General features: G+C 29.6%; 2 protein-coding genes across 2 annotated transcripts; both read right to left on the bottom strand.

The window, feature by feature from the left end:
* Positions 1-363: 363 nt before the first annotated feature.
* LOC105434408 (linoleate 9S-lipoxygenase 6) lies at positions 364-4,832 on the bottom strand. Its single transcript, XM_031880629.1, has 9 exons — positions 4,489-4,832; positions 3,645-3,937; positions 3,258-3,483; positions 2,810-3,153; positions 2,571-2,654; positions 2,360-2,467; positions 1,958-2,262; positions 1,578-1,841; positions 364-1,319 (listed from the first exon to the last, which is right to left on the bottom strand). Exons 1-9 carry the CDS (start codon positions 4,742-4,744, stop codon positions 566-568), a joined length of 2,634 nt encoding a protein of 877 aa, XP_031736489.1. The 5' UTR covers positions 4,745-4,832; the 3' UTR covers positions 364-565.
* A 10,176-nt stretch (positions 4,833-15,008) lies between these two features.
* On the bottom strand, positions 15,009-19,448 carry LOC101206086 (linoleate 9S-lipoxygenase 6-like). Its single transcript, NM_001305708.1, is given in 9 exon segments — positions 15,009-15,954; positions 16,212-16,475; positions 16,591-16,895; positions 16,991-17,098; positions 17,202-17,287; positions 17,447-17,788; positions 17,893-18,118; positions 18,283-18,575; positions 19,128-19,448. Coding segments are annotated over 9 exon segments (2,634 nt in total). The 5' UTR covers positions 19,384-19,448; the 3' UTR covers positions 15,009-15,200.
* Between the last annotated feature and the right edge of the window lie 907 nt (positions 19,449-20,355).

Below are 20,355 nucleotides of genomic sequence, written 5' to 3'. Positions count from 1 at the left end.
ATCTCCAAAATGGTATGATATTGTCCACTTTGGATATACACGTACCCGCATGGCTATACTTTTGGTTTCATCCCAAATGACCTCATATCAATTGAGATAGTTGTCTTCACTTATATACCCAAAATTATCCCCTTACCTAACTAATGTGGGACGACGTTGGTCAGATTTACATCCATAACTCTTAAAAGAGTGTAATTTGATGTGATCTTAATGCAAGCATACTTAAGCATATACTCTATAGCTTTAATTCCAAGTATTCAAAGTATTCGTCTTAATACTTTGGTCAATAAGTAATGGTTTTGAAGTATTTCGAAGTATTGTATCCATGAGACTAAGTACAGTAATAGTAAAGGGAAAGAAGGGTAAAATATAAAAAACATCAACTTTTTATTCATTCATAAATAAAGTACAAATAAGCTACTTAAGCACATACGTACTCTATAGTTTTAATTCCAAGAGTAGCTAAGCCAAGTAGCTTTTTTCACATTAAACAAAAGAGAGTGACAAATAATAGAGAACAGGGAAATGAAATATTTATAACAAACCATCTGCTCAAAGAATCCCTTCAAATAGAGATGCTGTTAGGAATTCCTCTGCCTGTGAGCCCTTCAGTACTTGATGGAAGAAGCAAAGTATATGGAACATTAACAGGTCCATTTCTATTCTTGAGATTCACATCTTTGTTCCTTTCAATGATTCTACTTTCAACTTCAAACACTTGTTTTCCAAAATTCTCAAATACTTCCAGTGCAGCTTTGTCTGAAGTCCATTCAATGCTAGCTCTTTGTCCAAGATAAACTTCGTCAGAAGCATGCCTTGATAATATTTCAATTAGTGAAACTCCAAGAAGTGTTTGCAACATTGAATTGACTGTTTTCAAGTAAGCCTTCTCAGGCTTTGATTCAAGTTCTTTGTACTCAGCACTTCCTACTTCAGGCATATGCCTACGACTTATTGTTGGTCGATTCGGCATAAAGCCTCCATAAGGATATTGTCCAAAGTTAACTGCGGCATGAAGAGCCGAAGATATCCATATGATGGTAGTACATGTTTCGACCAATTCGTTGAAATTTTGCAACTTTGGCCACCATGTTTCATTTTTCTTATCAACATGACCTTTCTCTCTAACCTCTTTCCACCAAGATTGAAGTTCAACATCATTCTGAATTGCACTATCATTTTTGTAGTATAGAGAGCAATAGTTTGTAACCCATGTTTTGATTGTTGACCAAATCTCAAGCCCATCCACAGCAAATGGATAATCCTCTATGAGTAACTTAACTCCATGTGGCGAACTTGCATCCTCAACCGCCACACCTCTACATAAATAATGTAAGGATAAGAAAATGTTCATCTTTTATGTAATATAGTTATAAGAGAACATTCGACAAACCACTTCTGAGTTATGTGACTAGTAATGATTATCACCCTAGGGGGACTAATTGCAACAAAACTCCACCAAAGGTGACTGATCAACTAATTAAAAAATCAAGGTGTGTAATTGTAAGAAACTTTTATATCTTAAGAGATTGATTGGGATAAAATTAAAAGACTAAAGGGATTAATTGGTGATTTACCTCTTGATGAGATCAACAGGGAGTGCTTGCTCAGTGAAATTCCATTCTTTATATATGTAAGAAGACAACTCCATGGTATACTTTGACTGAAAGTGGGTTCGTTCAAGAAGACCGTCACCATTAACAAGAACTTGTCTTGCAAATGCATTGATAAACATAGTGTCTTTGTAATGTGGAACAAGTAACTTATGAATTGGATGAAGCACACTCAATTGTCGATGTGTTGCAATCACAAATGGCTCTTGTACTGCATGAGTATTCAACCTACAAGAATAATTTCCGAGTGTCATTACATCATATATATATTTCAATTAATTACAACCATATATATATTATAAAACATTTTAATTTGATGAGTACTTAATTATTTGCAAACATACCAATGGCTGATAAGTTGATGGTAACCAGCATCATTGACAACCACATAAGCCTTAGCCAATTGCCATATTGACTTTTGAACTCCTTCTTCAGCTGGAAAATATTGTTTGCTATTTGCACCAAACTGATCACCTTGAGGGTGTGGCAGACTCAACTCAATAACCAATGGCTTCAAAGTTCCATCGTTTTTCAAAAGTAGCAATGTTCTTGTGGCATATGTTTTTGTTTTTGTTGAATTTATTTTTCTAAGATATGGCATTAATGCATCATGGTGATCCAATATGTATAGTCTCTTCTGATTCAATGCCTATGTATATATCGATAAGAAAAAAAAAGTTTAATTAAAATAACATAATATAATTTGAAAAAAAAAATACAAAAGTTTAGGTGTTTTTAATATTTACCTCAGCAACTGTAAGACCTTCTAAGCCAGATTTTATGTCTTCTTCGGTAATCTTGCTATGTTGATCACCATACATTTGTGGGTCAAGTTTGCTTTTTGGAGGAAATTCCTATAAATATATACATACAAAAGAAAGTATATAATTTTTTGAAAAAAATATTAATGTGTAAAGCTGAACAGAGAAAATAAAAAAGCTGAAATTTTTTACTTACCTTAAGACGACGAATGATTAGAGGGTTAACTCCAGCTAGCATTTCTCTTGCAAATTCTTCGTCTGTTTGCCATGCAAACTTGTCCTCTATTCGTAATTATTAGAGAAAAAAAAAATAGATGTATTATTTTCATAAATCTAAACACCTAAAATAGAATTTGAATTTTCTATCAAATAGGTCATAGAATGTATGTGTTAATTAAATAATGAGATGAAAATTAATGTATATATATAGTATACCTTTAACAACTTGTGTGGGGGTGAAAATTTGAGAAAGCGTTGGTCATTATCGGTCCTAAGAAGTTCTTGGAACATTGGAGGTGTGAAATCCTTAGTGAGATTTCTAAAGACATCCAATGGAACAGGAAGTCCTCCTTCATAAAGATTATGAACATCTTGGAATTTATCAAACTCTCCTGGTGTAAAATCTACTATGTTTACAAGTGCTGGCTGAACTGTTGCTACAAGTGATTTCAATGCAAATCCGAGAAAATCTGATAACTTCAAGTGTCCAAAATTTTCATCTCTTGGTACGTAAATGTTTAATCCTGATACCACTGGCAATCTACTCTCATAGTTGGAATCTGACAACAAAAGAATTCATAAATCAAGCTTTCAATTTCGCTAAGGAATACCATAATTACTTAATGGTTATCAAATGGGGTTGTAATCAATAAATCTTAATTACCTTTCCATTCTCGTGGTCGTCCAGTTCTTCCACGACGAGGGTAAGGAAATTGGCTGCCTCCAAGAATGGGACGCCCATCACCAGGTTCGGAAAGGTCATTGTAGATATCGTAGTCGTATATTCTATCCCATTCCTTACGCTCTCCAGTACCATCTCCTCTAAGAGTCAACAATTCTTCCTCTCTATACTTACGAAGAGGATTTGGTGTATCACTTGGAAGATATGTCTGTACATTACAGAAACAAATAAACAAATTATTATTAATTCGTTGCAAGAGAGGAGAGTTTGAGGTAAAACAAAGAGGGAAAAATAATTAATTCTATTTTCTTGTTTTTGAACAGATCGAGCATGATTGTTTGAGGTATTAGTGGGAAATTCAATACTTACGTTATTGGCGAAAAATATACGATCTTTCTTGTATCTTCCAGAAGGGTAAACCCATGAATTACAATCAAAATGGACATGACCAAAGCCAGGAACATCCTCTAGAGTTAGAGATTTAAGGAAGAATTCACTTATATGTCCATTTTTAATAAAGAAAGCTCCTGGAAATCCAAAACCTTCTTCCCATGTAAAGCTCACTTGAAACACTGATTCTCCAGCAAACAATGGTGGAATTGACGTTAGCCACCTCTCCAGAAATGCCTTCTTCCCAACTTTCCCTCTTGAGTCAAGTGCAGCTGTGTCAAAATTTCATAATTAGTTCACCAAATTAATTAATCATCGAACAACATCATTTAATGAACACTCGATCTAATTAAGTTACCTTCAATCGATCCTTTAGCTTTTAAGTTTTGTGTAAGTAAAGATCTCTAAATTTTAATTTATGAAAAAAATTTGTTCACTAGATTTTAGTTTACAAAGATTTTAGTTATATTAATATGTCGATACTGTCTTGACTTGTACATTTATGAAAGATCCATAAGTAAAATTCAAAGACAAAATAATATTAGTTAAAAAGGTTCAGACACACTTGTTCTATAATGTTAAATTAACATTGGACTTAATTATATCAATATTTTAACAACGTCCTTGAAGTGCTCCTCACTACACACCACAAAATCTCAAGTTTTTTTATTGTGACATTTTCGAGGTTTACAGAGCTTGCTACTAGCACAAATCTAATAATTCAAGGACATATTAGATACTGTTCGATATTGGAGGGTATACCGAGAAAAAAAAAAGTAGACTCACTAAAATAACGACAGAGATTAGGGGAAAGAGAAGTTACAAGTTTGAGTGGCACTAATGAGTTGAAGAGAAACACCACCACCCAAGAGCTCAGTGAAGTTATCAAGAAGAGATGAATGGAATTCAGTGAAATCCAAAACATTACTTCTCATAAGAATCACTTTCCCTTTGATTTTCTGTCCTCCAATATTGGAGATTTGGTCTGCAATGTTACTACCAGCATTGATAACAGAACCTGCAAGATCCCCAGTTGTATTCAAAGCTCCTTCAATGATATTCTTCCCAATCGAAAACATTTTTCTCTCTTTTTTTTTTATAATAACACTTTTCTCTCTCTTTGTTTTAATATAGCTTTAACAAGAAGCTGTTGTGAGGATGAATGAATTTTTCTCTTGTATTTATAGCAAAAGTTGATGAACTTTGGCCCTCTCTCTCTTTCATTTGACTGATAAGATCATCACCTTGGGAATTGAGTCGATAAAAATATGGGCAGCAACTTTTTATTATAATAACATATGAAAAATGAACAAGAAATTTGAATATAAAATTGATTTATTTTCTCACCTCATGAAAACGTGTTTGTTAAAATAATAATAGTAATAAGCACTTTCTGATCATCTTTCTTGAGAGTGGAATAAATAAAATAAATAAATGTATTTAGATAAACATAGTGTTTTATCATAAAATCAATTTATAAAGTGAGAAGTTGTTCATTATCTTACGAAGATGGTTAGTTTCTTCATTTTTGTGGTGAGATCTTCGACATTTTATGATACTTTAACTATTGCTTTATATTAGATAATCTTCATACGACCTCTCATATTTTGTATAATGAAGTTTTTTTGAAAGAAAAAAATATCCAAATTTATTAGCAACATGAATTTTAGAATTTTTTTCAAATGTAATATCTTCAACAGAAAGAATTGAATATGTTAAGTTTAGTCGAGATCAAACACTTGTAGCTTAATATTTTGGGATAGTTGAAAATTTAGCAATTAAATTCAAATTAATTAAGTATATAGTATAGTTTTAAAAAATTTACAAATATAGCAAAATTTGTCAAATTCTATCAATGATATAAGTCTGATAGACCATGTAGCAAATATTGGTCTATCATTAATATACCATATGAAGTCTATCAGCGATACAAGTCTATCAGTGATATTTTTGCTATATTTGTAATTTTTTAAAATATTGATATATCCTTAATTATTATTATTAAAATAGTCATCCCATGGCAATTTCTTTAATATTTTTCTATACACACATATTTGTTTCAAAAATCTACAAAACCTATGTTTCAAAGAATGCATAAAAAACTCTCAAGATGCTCTCACGATAGCATCCTCAAAATTGTCTAAGAGAACATTTGAAGCGATGACTGATTTATGATAATTCTAGTATTATATGATAGCCCTAGGGTTATAATAATCTTAATACTATGATAGTTTGCATTTGGGGTATATGTTATTGTAGTCTATTCTGATCGTCTGCCTTTGGAGTGCAGACTATCATTATCTGTGTTTTTATAAACTATACTTAGGATGCAACTATTACAATATGGATTTTTCACAACTTTTGTTTTTCTAAAATATATATTATAGATCTAATACACAAAATTTTCATAAAATGATTTTATAAAATAATTTTGATTATGATATTCGTTCAATAAATTTAACATCAATCATGATGTTTCATGATTTTTTTCATACGTATATATTGCACATCAAATTAAATAAGCTTCTAATTACGATGTTCGTAGCAATAATTTTAAGTTTCTGATCATACGTTTTCACCAATCTTTTTTTTTTCCATGCATACATATTTGTCATGTATTACAGTATTTTCTTAAAAACATTTTCCTTATTCTTCTTAATTGCTACATTCATTTCATACATTAAAATTGCTATTATTAAATCGCTATACAAACACCATTTTTTTGCATGCATAATATATGGTACATTAAATTTAAAAAAAATCTTTTTAATTACGACAATCATATCATAAGTTAGGATTTGCACTAATTTTTTTTTATGCATATATATATTATATATATATATATATATAATATATATATATATATATATATATATATATATTTCATGAAATACAAAATTTTGCTTCAAATTAATTTCTTTAATCTTCTTATATAACTACGTCATTCATTTCATAAATTTAGCTTGAATCTCTACTTTTTACTAATTTATTTTTGGGTTGGGGAACGAGTGTTGAATAATGTAAAATAGAGAAAGAAAGGATTATGCAAAACGGCCTCAAATATGAAGTGGGTTAACATTCCCTTGTAGTTTTGCATATCTTACCTTATTGCAACAAGGTGGATAATTGAGATGGTAATGATGGAAATTACAACCAAACAATAATTTATTGTAATAAAAATGAGTTTGAAATTACAAACAGACAATTATGGATTATATTTAGGATATTAATGATGGAAACCTTTTTTAATATGAAAAAACATATAATACTATTTTCTGATAAATGAAAGTAAATGAAGAACTACAAATGATGTGATCTTTTTTTTAATTATGTGAAAAATTGTATCATCTTGAGTTTAGGAAGGGAACAATGATGAACTGTTATCACATCTAAATGAGAAAGATTCAACGTAAAGGTAAGATTAAGAAAGACTTAAATAAAAGAATTAAAAGTTACTAACTTACCGCAAAGGTGCACCTTCCAGCTTTTTGGTGGCCTAATAATAGCCAACTTAACTTGAAACAATTATATATTGAATGGCGTTCTGAAAATTTTCGTATGATGCATGTGAATGGGGACAAAACATCCTGAAATGACTTTTGTTGATTTGTGAAGGATAATTTTCACTCTAATAAGTCATAAAATGACAGCAGTCTTTTCTAAATTCAAATTCTTAAAAAGTTATTTGACTTTCAAAGCTTTTTGTGAAACGAGATACGCTAATGGATTTCTATACATATTGTATTATATTTTTGTTAGGGTGTTTTTTAATTTTTTCTTATAATTTGATTAAAATGAAAATAAAATTTTGAAAGTTGAAAGGGTGTTTTTCGAAACAAAATACAAAGTATATATATATATATATGTGCATTCTATAATTTAGCCAATTTTTCTGTTTTTTGGAAAATTGATCCTCCGATTGGTAAAACGAAAGTTGATGAAGAAACTAATTATCTATGATTTTATATATAAGAACTCATATTTTTTATCAAAAAATTATTTGTATTTAATCTCATTTGATTAAAAAAATATTTAAAATAAACTTCAAAAACTATGTTTTTACTCTAATTTTTTTCCAAAACAATCTTATTTTTTAGAATTTATTCTAAACTTTAAAAAAATATAATAAATGGACATTTTTAAAAATAATAAAATAAATTAAAAAATTTAACAGCTATAGCACAATTTTAAATTTTGATTTCACACTATTTGCATATGAATGAGTGTGAATTTGCTATATAAAAATAATTCGTAAAATCTCCTATTTCTAAAAATTCTCGTGAAAATACGTTTGAAACCAAAGAAAAATAATAAAAACAATAATTGAAAAAACCATAATTTTCAATAATATTTAAGTATCCAATAATTGGTGGTTGGATCCATTACTCTTAAACTTCAACTAGTTTTTTTCCAAAAAAATTAATAAAATTAATTGTTTTCTTATTTCATTATCTGTAAGCAAATTCATTCAAGATTCTCGATCTGAAATAATACATATTTATAAATATATATATTATGCATGTGATCTTATCATTAATATATAATTGAATGGTTTATTAATTATATACATGCTTATGTGTCCTTTCGAATTCATTTTAGAAAAATATGTCCTTCAGAATTTATGATATTAATGATATAATAAAACAAATTAAACTATAAAATTGATCGTCATGCATGCAAATATGTAACAATTTGATATGTAAATAATATATCACTTAATTACCCATATTGTTGATGGGTATATAGACCTTTTAATATACAAGAAAATCTAGCTTCCACATGGAGTGCTTAACCATTTACACTGAGTATGTAATAATTCAGAGAGGTAAGAAAATGGAGCAACTCAAATGTGTCTTTAAAGTGCATATAAAAAAAAAAAAAATTTGAGATCTTAATTGAACTGTTACAAATAATCTTAAATCTTCATTTGAAGAATACTTGAGCCTAAATTTTTATTGATCCTTTGGATTGACCTTTGTGAAGTTTATGATCAACCAAATAGATTGCCTTTTATGGTTCTTGTTGATCTCGTGAATTGAGTTTATTTCTACAGTTGAGTCTATGAGTCTGACTTTTATAATTGTTGTTCTTGAGTTGATCTATTTAATTAATTTCTTTTATAGTTGATTTTGTGGGTAGAAACGGTTTCATTCCTAATGGAATAACTCACTAATGTGAATTTATTGTATAGAAAAGTTTTTATTGGTAAAGAATTATTACAAAACACATACATTATTATTTTTATTTTTATTTTTGCTAGTTTTAGTTTTATGATTTAGGTATATTCCCATCTTATATGTAATTTTTTTTATAAATATATTTATGTATTAAGTTGAAAGTCAGCTTAAGAAAATTTCATTTTTGTTTTAGCTTTATCATATGAATTTGTTGTATATAAAGGTTTTTATTGTAAAGAAAATTATTACAAAACACATACATTTTTAGTATTACTTTTGTAACAAATTATCTTATCTATCTTATATTATCTTGCTACCTAACATGGAGAATCATTTTTGAACAATTTTGTCTAAATGATAATTCTCTAATTTCAATTATGTTCTTTACTTTATTCTTGTTGATGATGTAATTAATATTTTATATTCTTATTGATTAAAAAGTTTAATAATTAATCAATAACATGTTTCTTAAAACATTTAGTTTTAGTAAGGATAAATAAAAAATAATAATTAAATTTGATTGATAGGGTAAATTTAGAATTTAGAAGTTAAAATCGTCAAAAATAATTCTCTTTCTTAAATTAGTCTACCATTAAATTTGGAAATGATATATTTAGGAATAATTGTTTGCAAAAGTATGATGAAAAGTTTTTCCTCCAATAGATAAGAAGAAGATTATGAAAGTTTAAATTAATTAACAAGTATATCCTTGAATTTCAACTTGAGTACAAAGGAACAACAGAACAAGAAATCGCACAAACTCTTTACTCTACTCCTCAACCTACGAGTAGACGAGACTCTCTAATAATATAATTTTGGAAACTAAATAGATGTTGATGCTTCTTTGAGTTTGGTCACCAAGTCGGATAGTTTGTGATGGGTACTTTAGAGATCACATATGAGTTATGTACATGTTGATGGTTTGAAGTTCGTATGTTTTGGACTTGAAAGTATTTATGGACTCAATCTAAAATAATATTTTAGTTAAATCTAATTGTTTTTGTAAGCAGTAGAGTTGGTATACATGCTTAGAAAGAGCCTAAGTTGTTTAATACACAAAGGAGATCTCATATTTATGGATAGCCTAAATAAGTCTTCTTCGTGGGATCATTTCCTTTTTGTTATTAATTTATTCATAACGTGCCAATGATGATTTTGATTAAATAATATAAGTTTTATTGAGAGGACAATAATTAAATAAATGGGATAAGACAACAAATTATTTTAATAAAATTTAAAAATCATATGCGTTTTAAATTTCTTATATTTAATGTATAATAATGTACGGATGGGGTCCATTACGTATGGTCTATATATATATATATAATTACTTGAAAGCTGTAATCATGGGTAAGATGATCAAGATTCTTTTTTCATACTTTTTTATGACAAATAATGAAGATACTTAAAACAATGTGACTCACGCTAATAAATTTCAATAAACAAATAAAAATTAAGGCCGACTTTTACTTAAAATTTTCAAAAACAGCACGATTTTATAACGTATAAAAAATTCTATTAACTGATCAAACACTATCATAAATAGAATCCAAAATTTTTTGTAGTTTGTAAATATTTTAATTTATTTGTTATATTTAAATTTTTGTTCTGATTTTGGTATATATGAAATATAGAAAAAAATTTCAGTTTAGTTTTCGAGAAATAAAATTGTTTTCTGACAACGACAGTTTGGTTTGTGATTTATTTTCGTCATTTAATTCTAAAATACATTCATTTAGTTTTATGGAAAATCACATGTACAAGACATGATTAATATATTCAATATATTAGTTTCGATCTTTATATAATTCGAAATTTGAAATTACCGTTTTATTAGCTTTGATTGATATGTGAAAAGATTTATTAGTTTTGATAGTCTTTGAATATATTTATTTATTAACGAAAAATTATTTACATTTGATTTAATTAAAATAATTAAAATTATTTAAAAATTATGTGTAATCCATATATAGAAATTGGTAATTCATGTGTATGGTTTGATGTATATTTTTCCAATCCAAAAGAATAACATTTGGATGTATATTTGTTATCTTTTAAACAGTGTTATTGAACTGTAATCAAGATTGTTTAACTAACTAAAATTTATAATAACCAAACACATGAATGGTGTTATAAACAACAGACTTGAAACATACACAAAAGAGTAAAAATTTTGATCATCAAAATATAGTATCATTCACAATTTTATGACATCAATCTGTCTATGAAACTTATTTGTGTAAACATATATATTGTTCCAAAGTTAAATACACCAACATCAAAATGAAATAGTTCCAACCACAAGATGCAAAAGCTTCAAAAGCATACGTAGAAGCTTGAAAATAATCAACATCTCTCAAATCAAAAGTTTTCTAAACAATTAGGTTAAACTAAACAAATTTCGTGACATATTTAATTACTTAGATTGATAAGTTTGAAACTTAAACTAATCTTGAATTATAGATGTAATATTATAATTGGTTTTAAATATTTTGTCTATAGTAAAATGGTCAAAACATTACAAATAAAAAAATCCATGGAAAGTTCCCCTTACCTAATTCCTTTGAGATGTAATAATTAATGCACCATAGGAAAACTTTTTTTTTCTTTAAAAATATTACAAGGACGTTATAAATAACAATAAGTATATTATTGAAAAAAAAATCTAATAGGAAAAAAAAACATTTTTAAATATAACCAACATGAAGTATTTAATTTTACAAAATATAACAAAATTTCAAATTTTGCTATTATTTTTAGAATTTAAATTTTTATTAGATTTCGTAAATATTTTCAACAGTTTTGCCATCAACAATAATTTCCTACAACAAAATGTCAAACTTATAGAAATAGGAAAAAAAAAGAGAAAAGAAAAGAAAACATATGTAAACGTTGATATATAGACTTCTATATTAACTTCTATTAATGGTAGACATGTATCAGTTTCTATCAAGAATAAACATTTATCAATTTATTATCGACAAACATTAATAAACTTCAGTCATTGCCTATCAACAGTAGACTTTGTTTATCAATTTCTATCACTAATAGATGGTGATAGAAAATTTTAATATAAACTTTTAAAGAGCTTAGTCCATTTTTATATATCTAAAACCTTTTATACTATTGGAACAACCTTCAAATATAGCAAAGTTAATCAAAATATTTCAATATAGACGTTAACAAACTTCTTTATGTATCTACTATATATTTTGAAAATTTATCATATCGTCTTATAAATATTTTCAACAATTTAGGTGTTTACGACAATTCTTCAATATTATTCTCTAGAATCACTATAATCAACCGATAAAACAAACAAATAAATTATTGAAGCATGTAACACTCACGTGCGTCACATCATTTTTTATTCGAATGGAAAATGAAATAATTCTGATGTGAAATTAAAATAGGATAATCAAAGTTGTAAAAATTAGCAAATACAAGACATTAAGTTATAATAAACTATATTTTGTTTCAACATTAAGGTCCAAATTAAACTTTTTAAGTCACCCATACTTCTAATAATAATATTATTCTGGTTTGTATATGGTTTTAGAAGTTTTAGTTTAGGATATTTAAAACTTAGTTGGCTAATTACTTTAATTAATTCTCCTTTCATTTATTTATGTTTGTTGATAAGATTGACTTATGGCAAGATGATTTAGTGATGATTTATTTATGTTTAATCTAAAATTGTAGGTCCTTCATAATATCTAAACACCTAATGAAGAACTCTTTTTTCCCCCTATATATATAAAAAGAATTTCCCACGTTTCATTTTTTAGTGATAATCACTCGTATAATTAGTTTTAACTTGTAGCTAGTTAATATAGATGAAAATGGTAAAAAATAACAAATTTGATAAAATATTTACAACATATAACAAATTCATGTTTCATTAACAACTTCTATCAGTCCTCCACATGCATTACCAATTTGGTTAAATGTGTCTGTATTGCACATATGCAGGAGAATGCCTGTAAACTTAGTCCAGCCTCCATAGTTGAGAACCAATTTTGGACAAGAATGAGTAATTAGAGACCACATTTCAAATTTGACATAGAACTTACCCACAGTGTTCCGTCCTTTGTTGCTACATAAGAGACTAGCTTTTGGACATGTGCTTCCATCTGAAACCTTAGCTTTTTAAAGATTTTATGTCAGTCATCATGAAAACATCTTCTGATTATGACCACAGTTTTTTCACAATTGAAGTTCTTTTCTGTTTTTCTGTCCCTTAGGACTTTTTCATCACTTTCAGTATCCTCATCTTTCTCGCTTTCTTTTGTGCTAGACCTGATAGAGCGTTCTAAAGATATAGCACCTGTGCATAAGCATGTCGTAAGCTTTTTGTGTCAGATGAAGAGTCTGAAGTTGAGAGGTAGTTAGGGTACACTTCTTGTTTGGCCTGTGTAGGAGTGTTTTTTGCACTTTGTTTCCACTTTGAAGGTTAATTAGCATGTTGAGGAATGATGTCCAGTTGTCCACCCAGTTTTGTGAACACCTTCAGGGTCCAGAATACAACACTTGCTATCCCTGTTGTCAACCCTAAAAACTTCGATAATATTACCTTCTCTGTTTTGAACAAATGTCATCGAAAGCAATAATAGGAGGCGGAAGGTGGAGAGATTATATTCCTTGTCTCTCTTCTCTCTTGAAAACACTTGGTTTTATGTGTCTATTTTTTAAGCTCGTATTTTCTTGGAATCTGCTTTAAGGAAAATCTCTTCCACGAGAAGAGAATTGTCTCTCACGTCCTCTACTGCGGCGTCTTTGGCTATAAAAAGCTTAGGCATGATTGATTTGTCCAAAATTTTCTTCTTCAAGTTCATTAGACAACATTGCTTGAAGAGCGAGCTACAACAAATTGGTTAAAGGAGGGATATGGTGGTTTTGATAACATTGCTATGTGAAAACCTTGGTATCGAGATCCTAAGCCTTCTAGCAAGATGAAAAACTTTAGTACCATCATCAAGTGGTTTCTTCATAGCAGCTAGTTTATCACAGATATATTTAAATTTTTTTAAACGTACGTCAAGAGTTGAGGATCCTTTCTTCAATGTGAGAAGAGTATAACTTACATGGATTTCAATTTCTTTTGTCATTGTAAGCATTTGATTTTCTAATGATTTCCAAAACCTGGAATGTTGTCTATGTTCCATCTATCATGTTCAAAACATCTTTTGAGATTATCCCTAGTAGCCAAGAGATAAGAAGCCCATTATTTGTGATCCAAAATACACGGTTAGGATCATCTTTGGAGCTTTCTTCCTTGTTATTGGTAGCTTCATCATCATGTTTCTTTTCTTCTGTGAGATGGTGTTCAATGTCGTACTCTTAATTAATGGTACCAGTACTTGGGATTTCCATAAAAGATAATTTTCAGTGTTGAGCTTGATTGAAACGAGACTAGTTGGCTTGGAAAAATTGAATTGTGAGAGTTTTCTTTTCCATGGCCATGAAAAAAAATTTCAGTTTTGTGAGGCAACTTTTTCTATTGGCGCAACAATATGCTCTGATACCCATAAAGAAACTAAAACCTCAATAAAAAAACTTGTCATGATTTTATTGATAAACACATAATAATATTTATACACAACCGTAAATAAGGTTAGCTTGTGCTACATACATGGAAAGAATAAATTTGTGCAATTAATAATGGAAAATTTGGGCAAGATTTATGTCAAGGTTAATTATTCGGATTTTGTGCTAATTTGATTAATCCGAATTTGGTGGCAATTTGACTTTCGGATGCCTGATCTCCTATATTTGATTTATATAAAGTACAAAAAAGATAAAGACGAGTATATCACATGACGCTTCCCAACCTTTATAAAGATACAATGGATTTATAGAATTTCATTTCTTTGTTGGTTATGGAATAGACTCGAATAATGTTTATTCAGTAAAAGAGTCTGAATATGGTATTTAGTGGTAAACGCAAAGAGACATCATATTTAGTGGTAAACTTAAAGAGACGTCATTTTAAAAAGAAGCAAGTTAAGGATTCTATGGGTTGTATGGATTTGATAAAAATGTGTAATAATTTGATGTGATCTAAGTACAAGCATACACTAAATAAATAATGGCTTTAAAGTATTCAATAAGTATTGTATCCATGAGACTTACTACAGTCGAAGTAAAGGGAAAGAAGGGTAAAATATAAAAACATAACTTTTTATTCATTCATAAATAAAGTACAAATAAGCTACTTAAGAATATACTCTATGGCTTCGATTCCAAGAGTAGCTAAGGCTCCAAGTAGCTTTTTCTCACATTAAAAAAAAGAGAGTGACAAAAATAGAAAACAGGAAAATGAAATATTTATAGCCAACCATATGCTCAAAGAGTCCCTTCAAATAGAGATGCTGTTAGGAATTCCTCTACCTGTGAGCCCTTCAGTACTTGATGGAAGAAGCAAAGTATATGGAACATTAACAGGTCCACTTCTATTCTTGAGATTCACATCTTTGTTCCTTTCAATGATTCTACTTTCAACTTCAAACACTTTTTTTCCAAAATTCTCAAACACTTCCACGGCGGCTTTGTCTGAAGTCCATTCAATGCTAGCTCTTTGTCCAAGATAAACTTCATCAGAAGCATGCCTTGATAATATTTCAATTAGTGAAACTCCAAGAAGTGTTTGCAACATTGAATTGACTGTTTTCAAGTAAGCCTTCTCAGGCTTTGATTCAAGTTCTTTGTACTCAGCACTTCCTACTTCAGGTATAAGCCTACGACTTATTGTTGGTCGATTCGGCATAAAGCCACCATAAGGATATTGTCCAAAGTTAACTGCGGCATGAAGAGCCGAAGATATCCATATGATGGTAGTACATGTTTCGACCAATTCGTTGAAATTTTGCAACTTTGGCCACCATGTTTCATTTTTCTTATCAACATGACCTTTCTCTCTAACCTCTTTCCACCAAGATTGAAGTTCAACATCATTCTGAATTGCACTATCATCTTTGTAGTATAGAGAGCAATAGTTTGTAACCCATGTTTTGATTGTTGACCAAATCTCAAGCCCATCCACAGCAAATGGATAATCCTCTATGAGTAACTTAACTCCATTTGGTGAACTTGGATCCTCAACCGCCACACCTCTACATAAATAATGTAAGGATAAGAAAATGTTCATCTTTTATGTAATATAGTTATAAGAGATTATTGGACAAATCACTTCTTAATTATGTGACTAGTAATGATTATCACCCTAGGGGATCTAATTGCAACAAAACTCCACCAAAGGTGACTGATCAACTAATTAAATATTCAGGTGTGTAATTGTAAGAAACCTTTATATCTTAAGAGATTGATCGGGATGAAATTAAAATGCTTTAGGGATTAATTGGTGATTTACCTCTTGATGAGATCAACAGGGAGTGCTTGCTCAGTGAAATTCCATTCTTTATATATGTAAGAAGACAACTCCATGGCATACTTTGATTGAAAGTGGGTTTGTTCAAGAAGACCATCACCATTAACAAGAACTTGTCTTGCAAATGCATTGATAAACATAGTGTCTTTGTAATGAGGAACAAGTAACTTATGGATTGGATGAAGCACACTCAATTGTCTATGTGTCGCAATCACAAATGGCTCTTGTACTGCATGAGTATTCAACCTACAATAATAATTTCCGAGTGGAGATTACATCGTATATATAATTCAAATAATTACAACCATATATATTATAAAACATTTTAATTTGATGAGTTATTAATTATTTGCAAACATACCAATGGCTGATAAGTTGATGGTAACCAGCATCATTGACAACCACATAAGCCTTAGCCAATTGCCATATTGACTTTTGAACTCCTTCTTCAGCTGGAAAATATTGTTTGCTATTTGCACCAAACTGATCACCTTGAGGGTGTGGCAGACTCAACTCAATAACCAATGGCTTCAAAGTTCCATCGTTTTTCAAAAGTAGCAATGTTCTTGTGGCATATGTTTTTGTTTTTGTTGAATTTATTTTTCTAAGATATGGCATTAATGCATCATGGTGATCCAATATGTATAGTCTCTTCTGATTCAATGCCTATGTATATATCGATAAGAAATTTTTTTTTAATTAAAATAACATAATATAATTTGAAAAAAAAATACAAAAGTTTAAGTGTTTTTAATATTTACCTCAGCAACTGTAAGACCTTCTAAGCCAGATTTTATGTCTTCTTCGGTAATCTTGCTATGTTGATCACCATACATTTTTGGGTCAAGTTTGCTTTTTGGAGGAAATTCCTATAGATATATACATACAAAAGAAAGTATATAATTTTTTGAGAAAAATATTAATGTGTAAAGCTGAACAGAGAAAATAAAAAAACTGAAATTTTTTACTTACCTTAAGACGACGAATGATTAGAGGGTTAACTCCAGCTAGCATTTCTCTTGCAAATTCTTCGTCTGTTTGCCATGCAAACTTGTCCTCTATTTGTAATTATTAGAGAAAAAAAAATATAAGTATTATTTCCATAAATTTAAACACCTAAAATAGAATTTGAATTTTCTATGAAATAGGTCAGATTATTAGAATGTATGTGTTAATTAACATAATGAGATCAAAATTAATGTATATATATAGTATACCTTTAACAACTTGTGGGGGTGAAAATTTGAGAAAGCGTTGGTCATTATCGGTCCTAAGAAGTTCTTGGAACATTGGAGGTGTGAAATCCTTGGTGAGATTTCTAAAGACATCCAATGGAACAGGAAGTCCTCCTTCATAAAGATTATGAACATCTTGGAATTTATCAAACTCTCCTGGTGTAAAATCTACTATGTTTACAAGTGCTGGCTGAACTGTTGCTACAAGTGATTTCAATGCAAATCCGAGAAAATCTGATAACTTCAAGTGTCCAAAATTTTCATCTCTTGGTACGTAAATGTTTAATCCTGATACCACTGGCAATCTACTCTCATAGTTGGAATCTGACAACAAAAGAATTCATAAATCAAGCTTTCAATTTCGCTAAGGAATACCATAATTGCTTGATGGTTATCAAATGGGGTTGTAATTAATAAATCTTAATTACCTTTCCATTCTCGTGGTCGTCCAGTTCTTCCACGACGAGGGTAAGGAAATTGGCTGCCTCCAAGAATGGGACGCCCATCACCGGGTTCGGAAAGGTCATTGTAGATATCGTAGTCGTATATTCTATCCCATTCCTTACGCTCTCCAGTACCATCTCCTCTAAGAGTCAACAATTCTTCCTCTCTATACTTACGAAGAGGATTTGGTGTATCACTTGGAAGATATGTCTGTACATTACAGAAACAAATAAACAAATTATTATGAATTCGTTGCAAGAGAGAAAAGATTGAGGTGTAAAACAAAACGGGAAAAATAATTAATTCTATTTTCTTGCTTTTGAACAGATCGAGCATGATTGTTTTGAGGTATTAGTGGGAAATTCAATACTTACGTTATTGGCGAAAAATATACGATCTTTCTTGTATCTTCCAGATGGGTAAACCCATGAATTACAATCAAAATGGACATGACCAAAGCCAGGAACATCCTCAAGAGTTAGAGATTTAAGGAAGAATTCACTTGTATGTCCATTTTTAATAAAGAAAGCTCCTGGAAATCCAAAACCTTCTTCCCATGTAAAGCTCACTTGAAACACTGATTCTCCAGCAAACAATGGTGGAATTGAGGTTAGCCATCTCTCCAGAAATGCCTTCTTCCCAACTTTCCCTCTTGAGTCAAGTGCAGCTGTGTCAAAATTTCATAATTAGTTCACCAAATTAATTAATCATCGAACAACATCATTTAATGAACACTCGATCTAATTAAGTTACTTTCAATCGATCCTTTAGCTTTTAAGTTTTATGTAAGTAAATATCTCTAAATTTTAATTTATGAAAAAATTTTGTTCACTAGATTTTACTTTACAAAGATTTTAGTTATATTAAAATGTTGATACTCTTTTGACTTGTACATTTATGAAAGATCCGCAAGTAAAATTCAAAGACAAAATAATATTAATTAAAAAGGTTCATACACACTTGTTCTATAATGTTAAATTAACATTGGACTTAATTATATCAATATTTTAAATACGTCCTTGAAGTGCTCCTCACTACACACCACAAAATCTCAAGTTTTTTGTGGTGACATTTTCGAGGTTTACAGAGCTTGCTACTAGCACAAATCTAATAATTCAAGGACATATTAGATATTGTTTGATATTGGAGGGTATACCGAGAAAAAAAAAACGTAGAATCACTAAAATAACGACAGAGATTAGGGGGAAAGAGAAGTTACAAGTTTGAGTGGCACTAATGAGTTGAAGAGAAACACCACCACCCAAGAGCTCAGTGAAGTTATCAAGAAGAGATGAATGGAATTCAGTGAAATCCAAAACATTACTTCTCATAAGAATCACTTTCCCTTTGATTTTCTGTCCTCCAATATTGGAGATTTGGTCTGCAATGTTACCACCAGCATTGATAACAGAACCCGCAAGATCCCCAGTTGTATTCAAAGCTCCTTCAATGATATTCTTCCCAATTGAAAACATTTTTCTCTTTTTTCTTTTTTTTCAATAACACTTCTTTCTCTCTTTGTTTTAATATAGCTTTAACAAGAAGCTGTTGTGAGGATGAATGAATTCTGCTCTTGTATTTATAGCAAAAGTTGAAGGACTTTGGCCCTCTCTCTCGTTCATTTGACTGATAATCACCTTGGGAATTGAGAATAAAAAATGGGCAGCAACTTTTTTATTATAGTAATGTATGGAAAATGGACAACAAGAAATCTGAATATAAATATTAATTATTTTCTCACCTCGTGAAAACGTGTTTGTTAAAATAATAATAATAAAAGGCACTTTCTGATCATCTTTCTGAGTATGATATGATAAATAAATGTATTTAGATAAACATAGAGTTTTATCATAAAATCAATTCATAAAGTGAGAAGTTGTTCATTATCTTACGAAGATGGTTAGTTTCTTCATTTTTTTGTGGTGAGATCTTCGACATTTTATGATACTTTAACTATTGCTTTATATTAGATAATCTTCATACGACCTCTCATATTTTGTATAATGAAGTTTTTTTTAAAGAAAAAAATATCCAAATTTATTAGCAACATGAATTTTAGAATTTTTTTTCAAATGTAATATCTTCAACATAAAGAATTGAATATGTTAAGTTTAGTTGAGATCAAACACATGTAGCTCAATATTTTTCTATAAAACCTATGTCAAGGCATAAAAAACTACCACGATGCTCTCATGACACCATCCTCCAGTGGCATTTGGGACAATGAGTGATTTATGATAATAATAGTATTATGATAGTCGTGGTATTATAATAATTCCAGTGCTATGATAGTCTGCATTTGGAGTGCAGGTAGTCTATTTTGATAGTCTGCATTTGTGGTGTAGACTATCATAATCTATATTTTTATAAAGGGTGCAACTATTACAATTTGGGTTTTTTAAAAAAAAAAAAATCTAAAATATATATCGTAGATCCAATACACAATT

This window comes from Cucumis sativus, chromosome 2, assembly GCF_000004075.3.
Source record: "Cucumis sativus cultivar 9930 chromosome 2, Cucumber_9930_V3, whole genome shotgun sequence".
Classification (NCBI taxonomy): Eukaryota; Viridiplantae; Streptophyta; class Magnoliopsida; order Cucurbitales; family Cucurbitaceae; genus Cucumis; species Cucumis sativus.
This window is presented reverse-complemented; position numbering and strand designations above follow the sequence as displayed.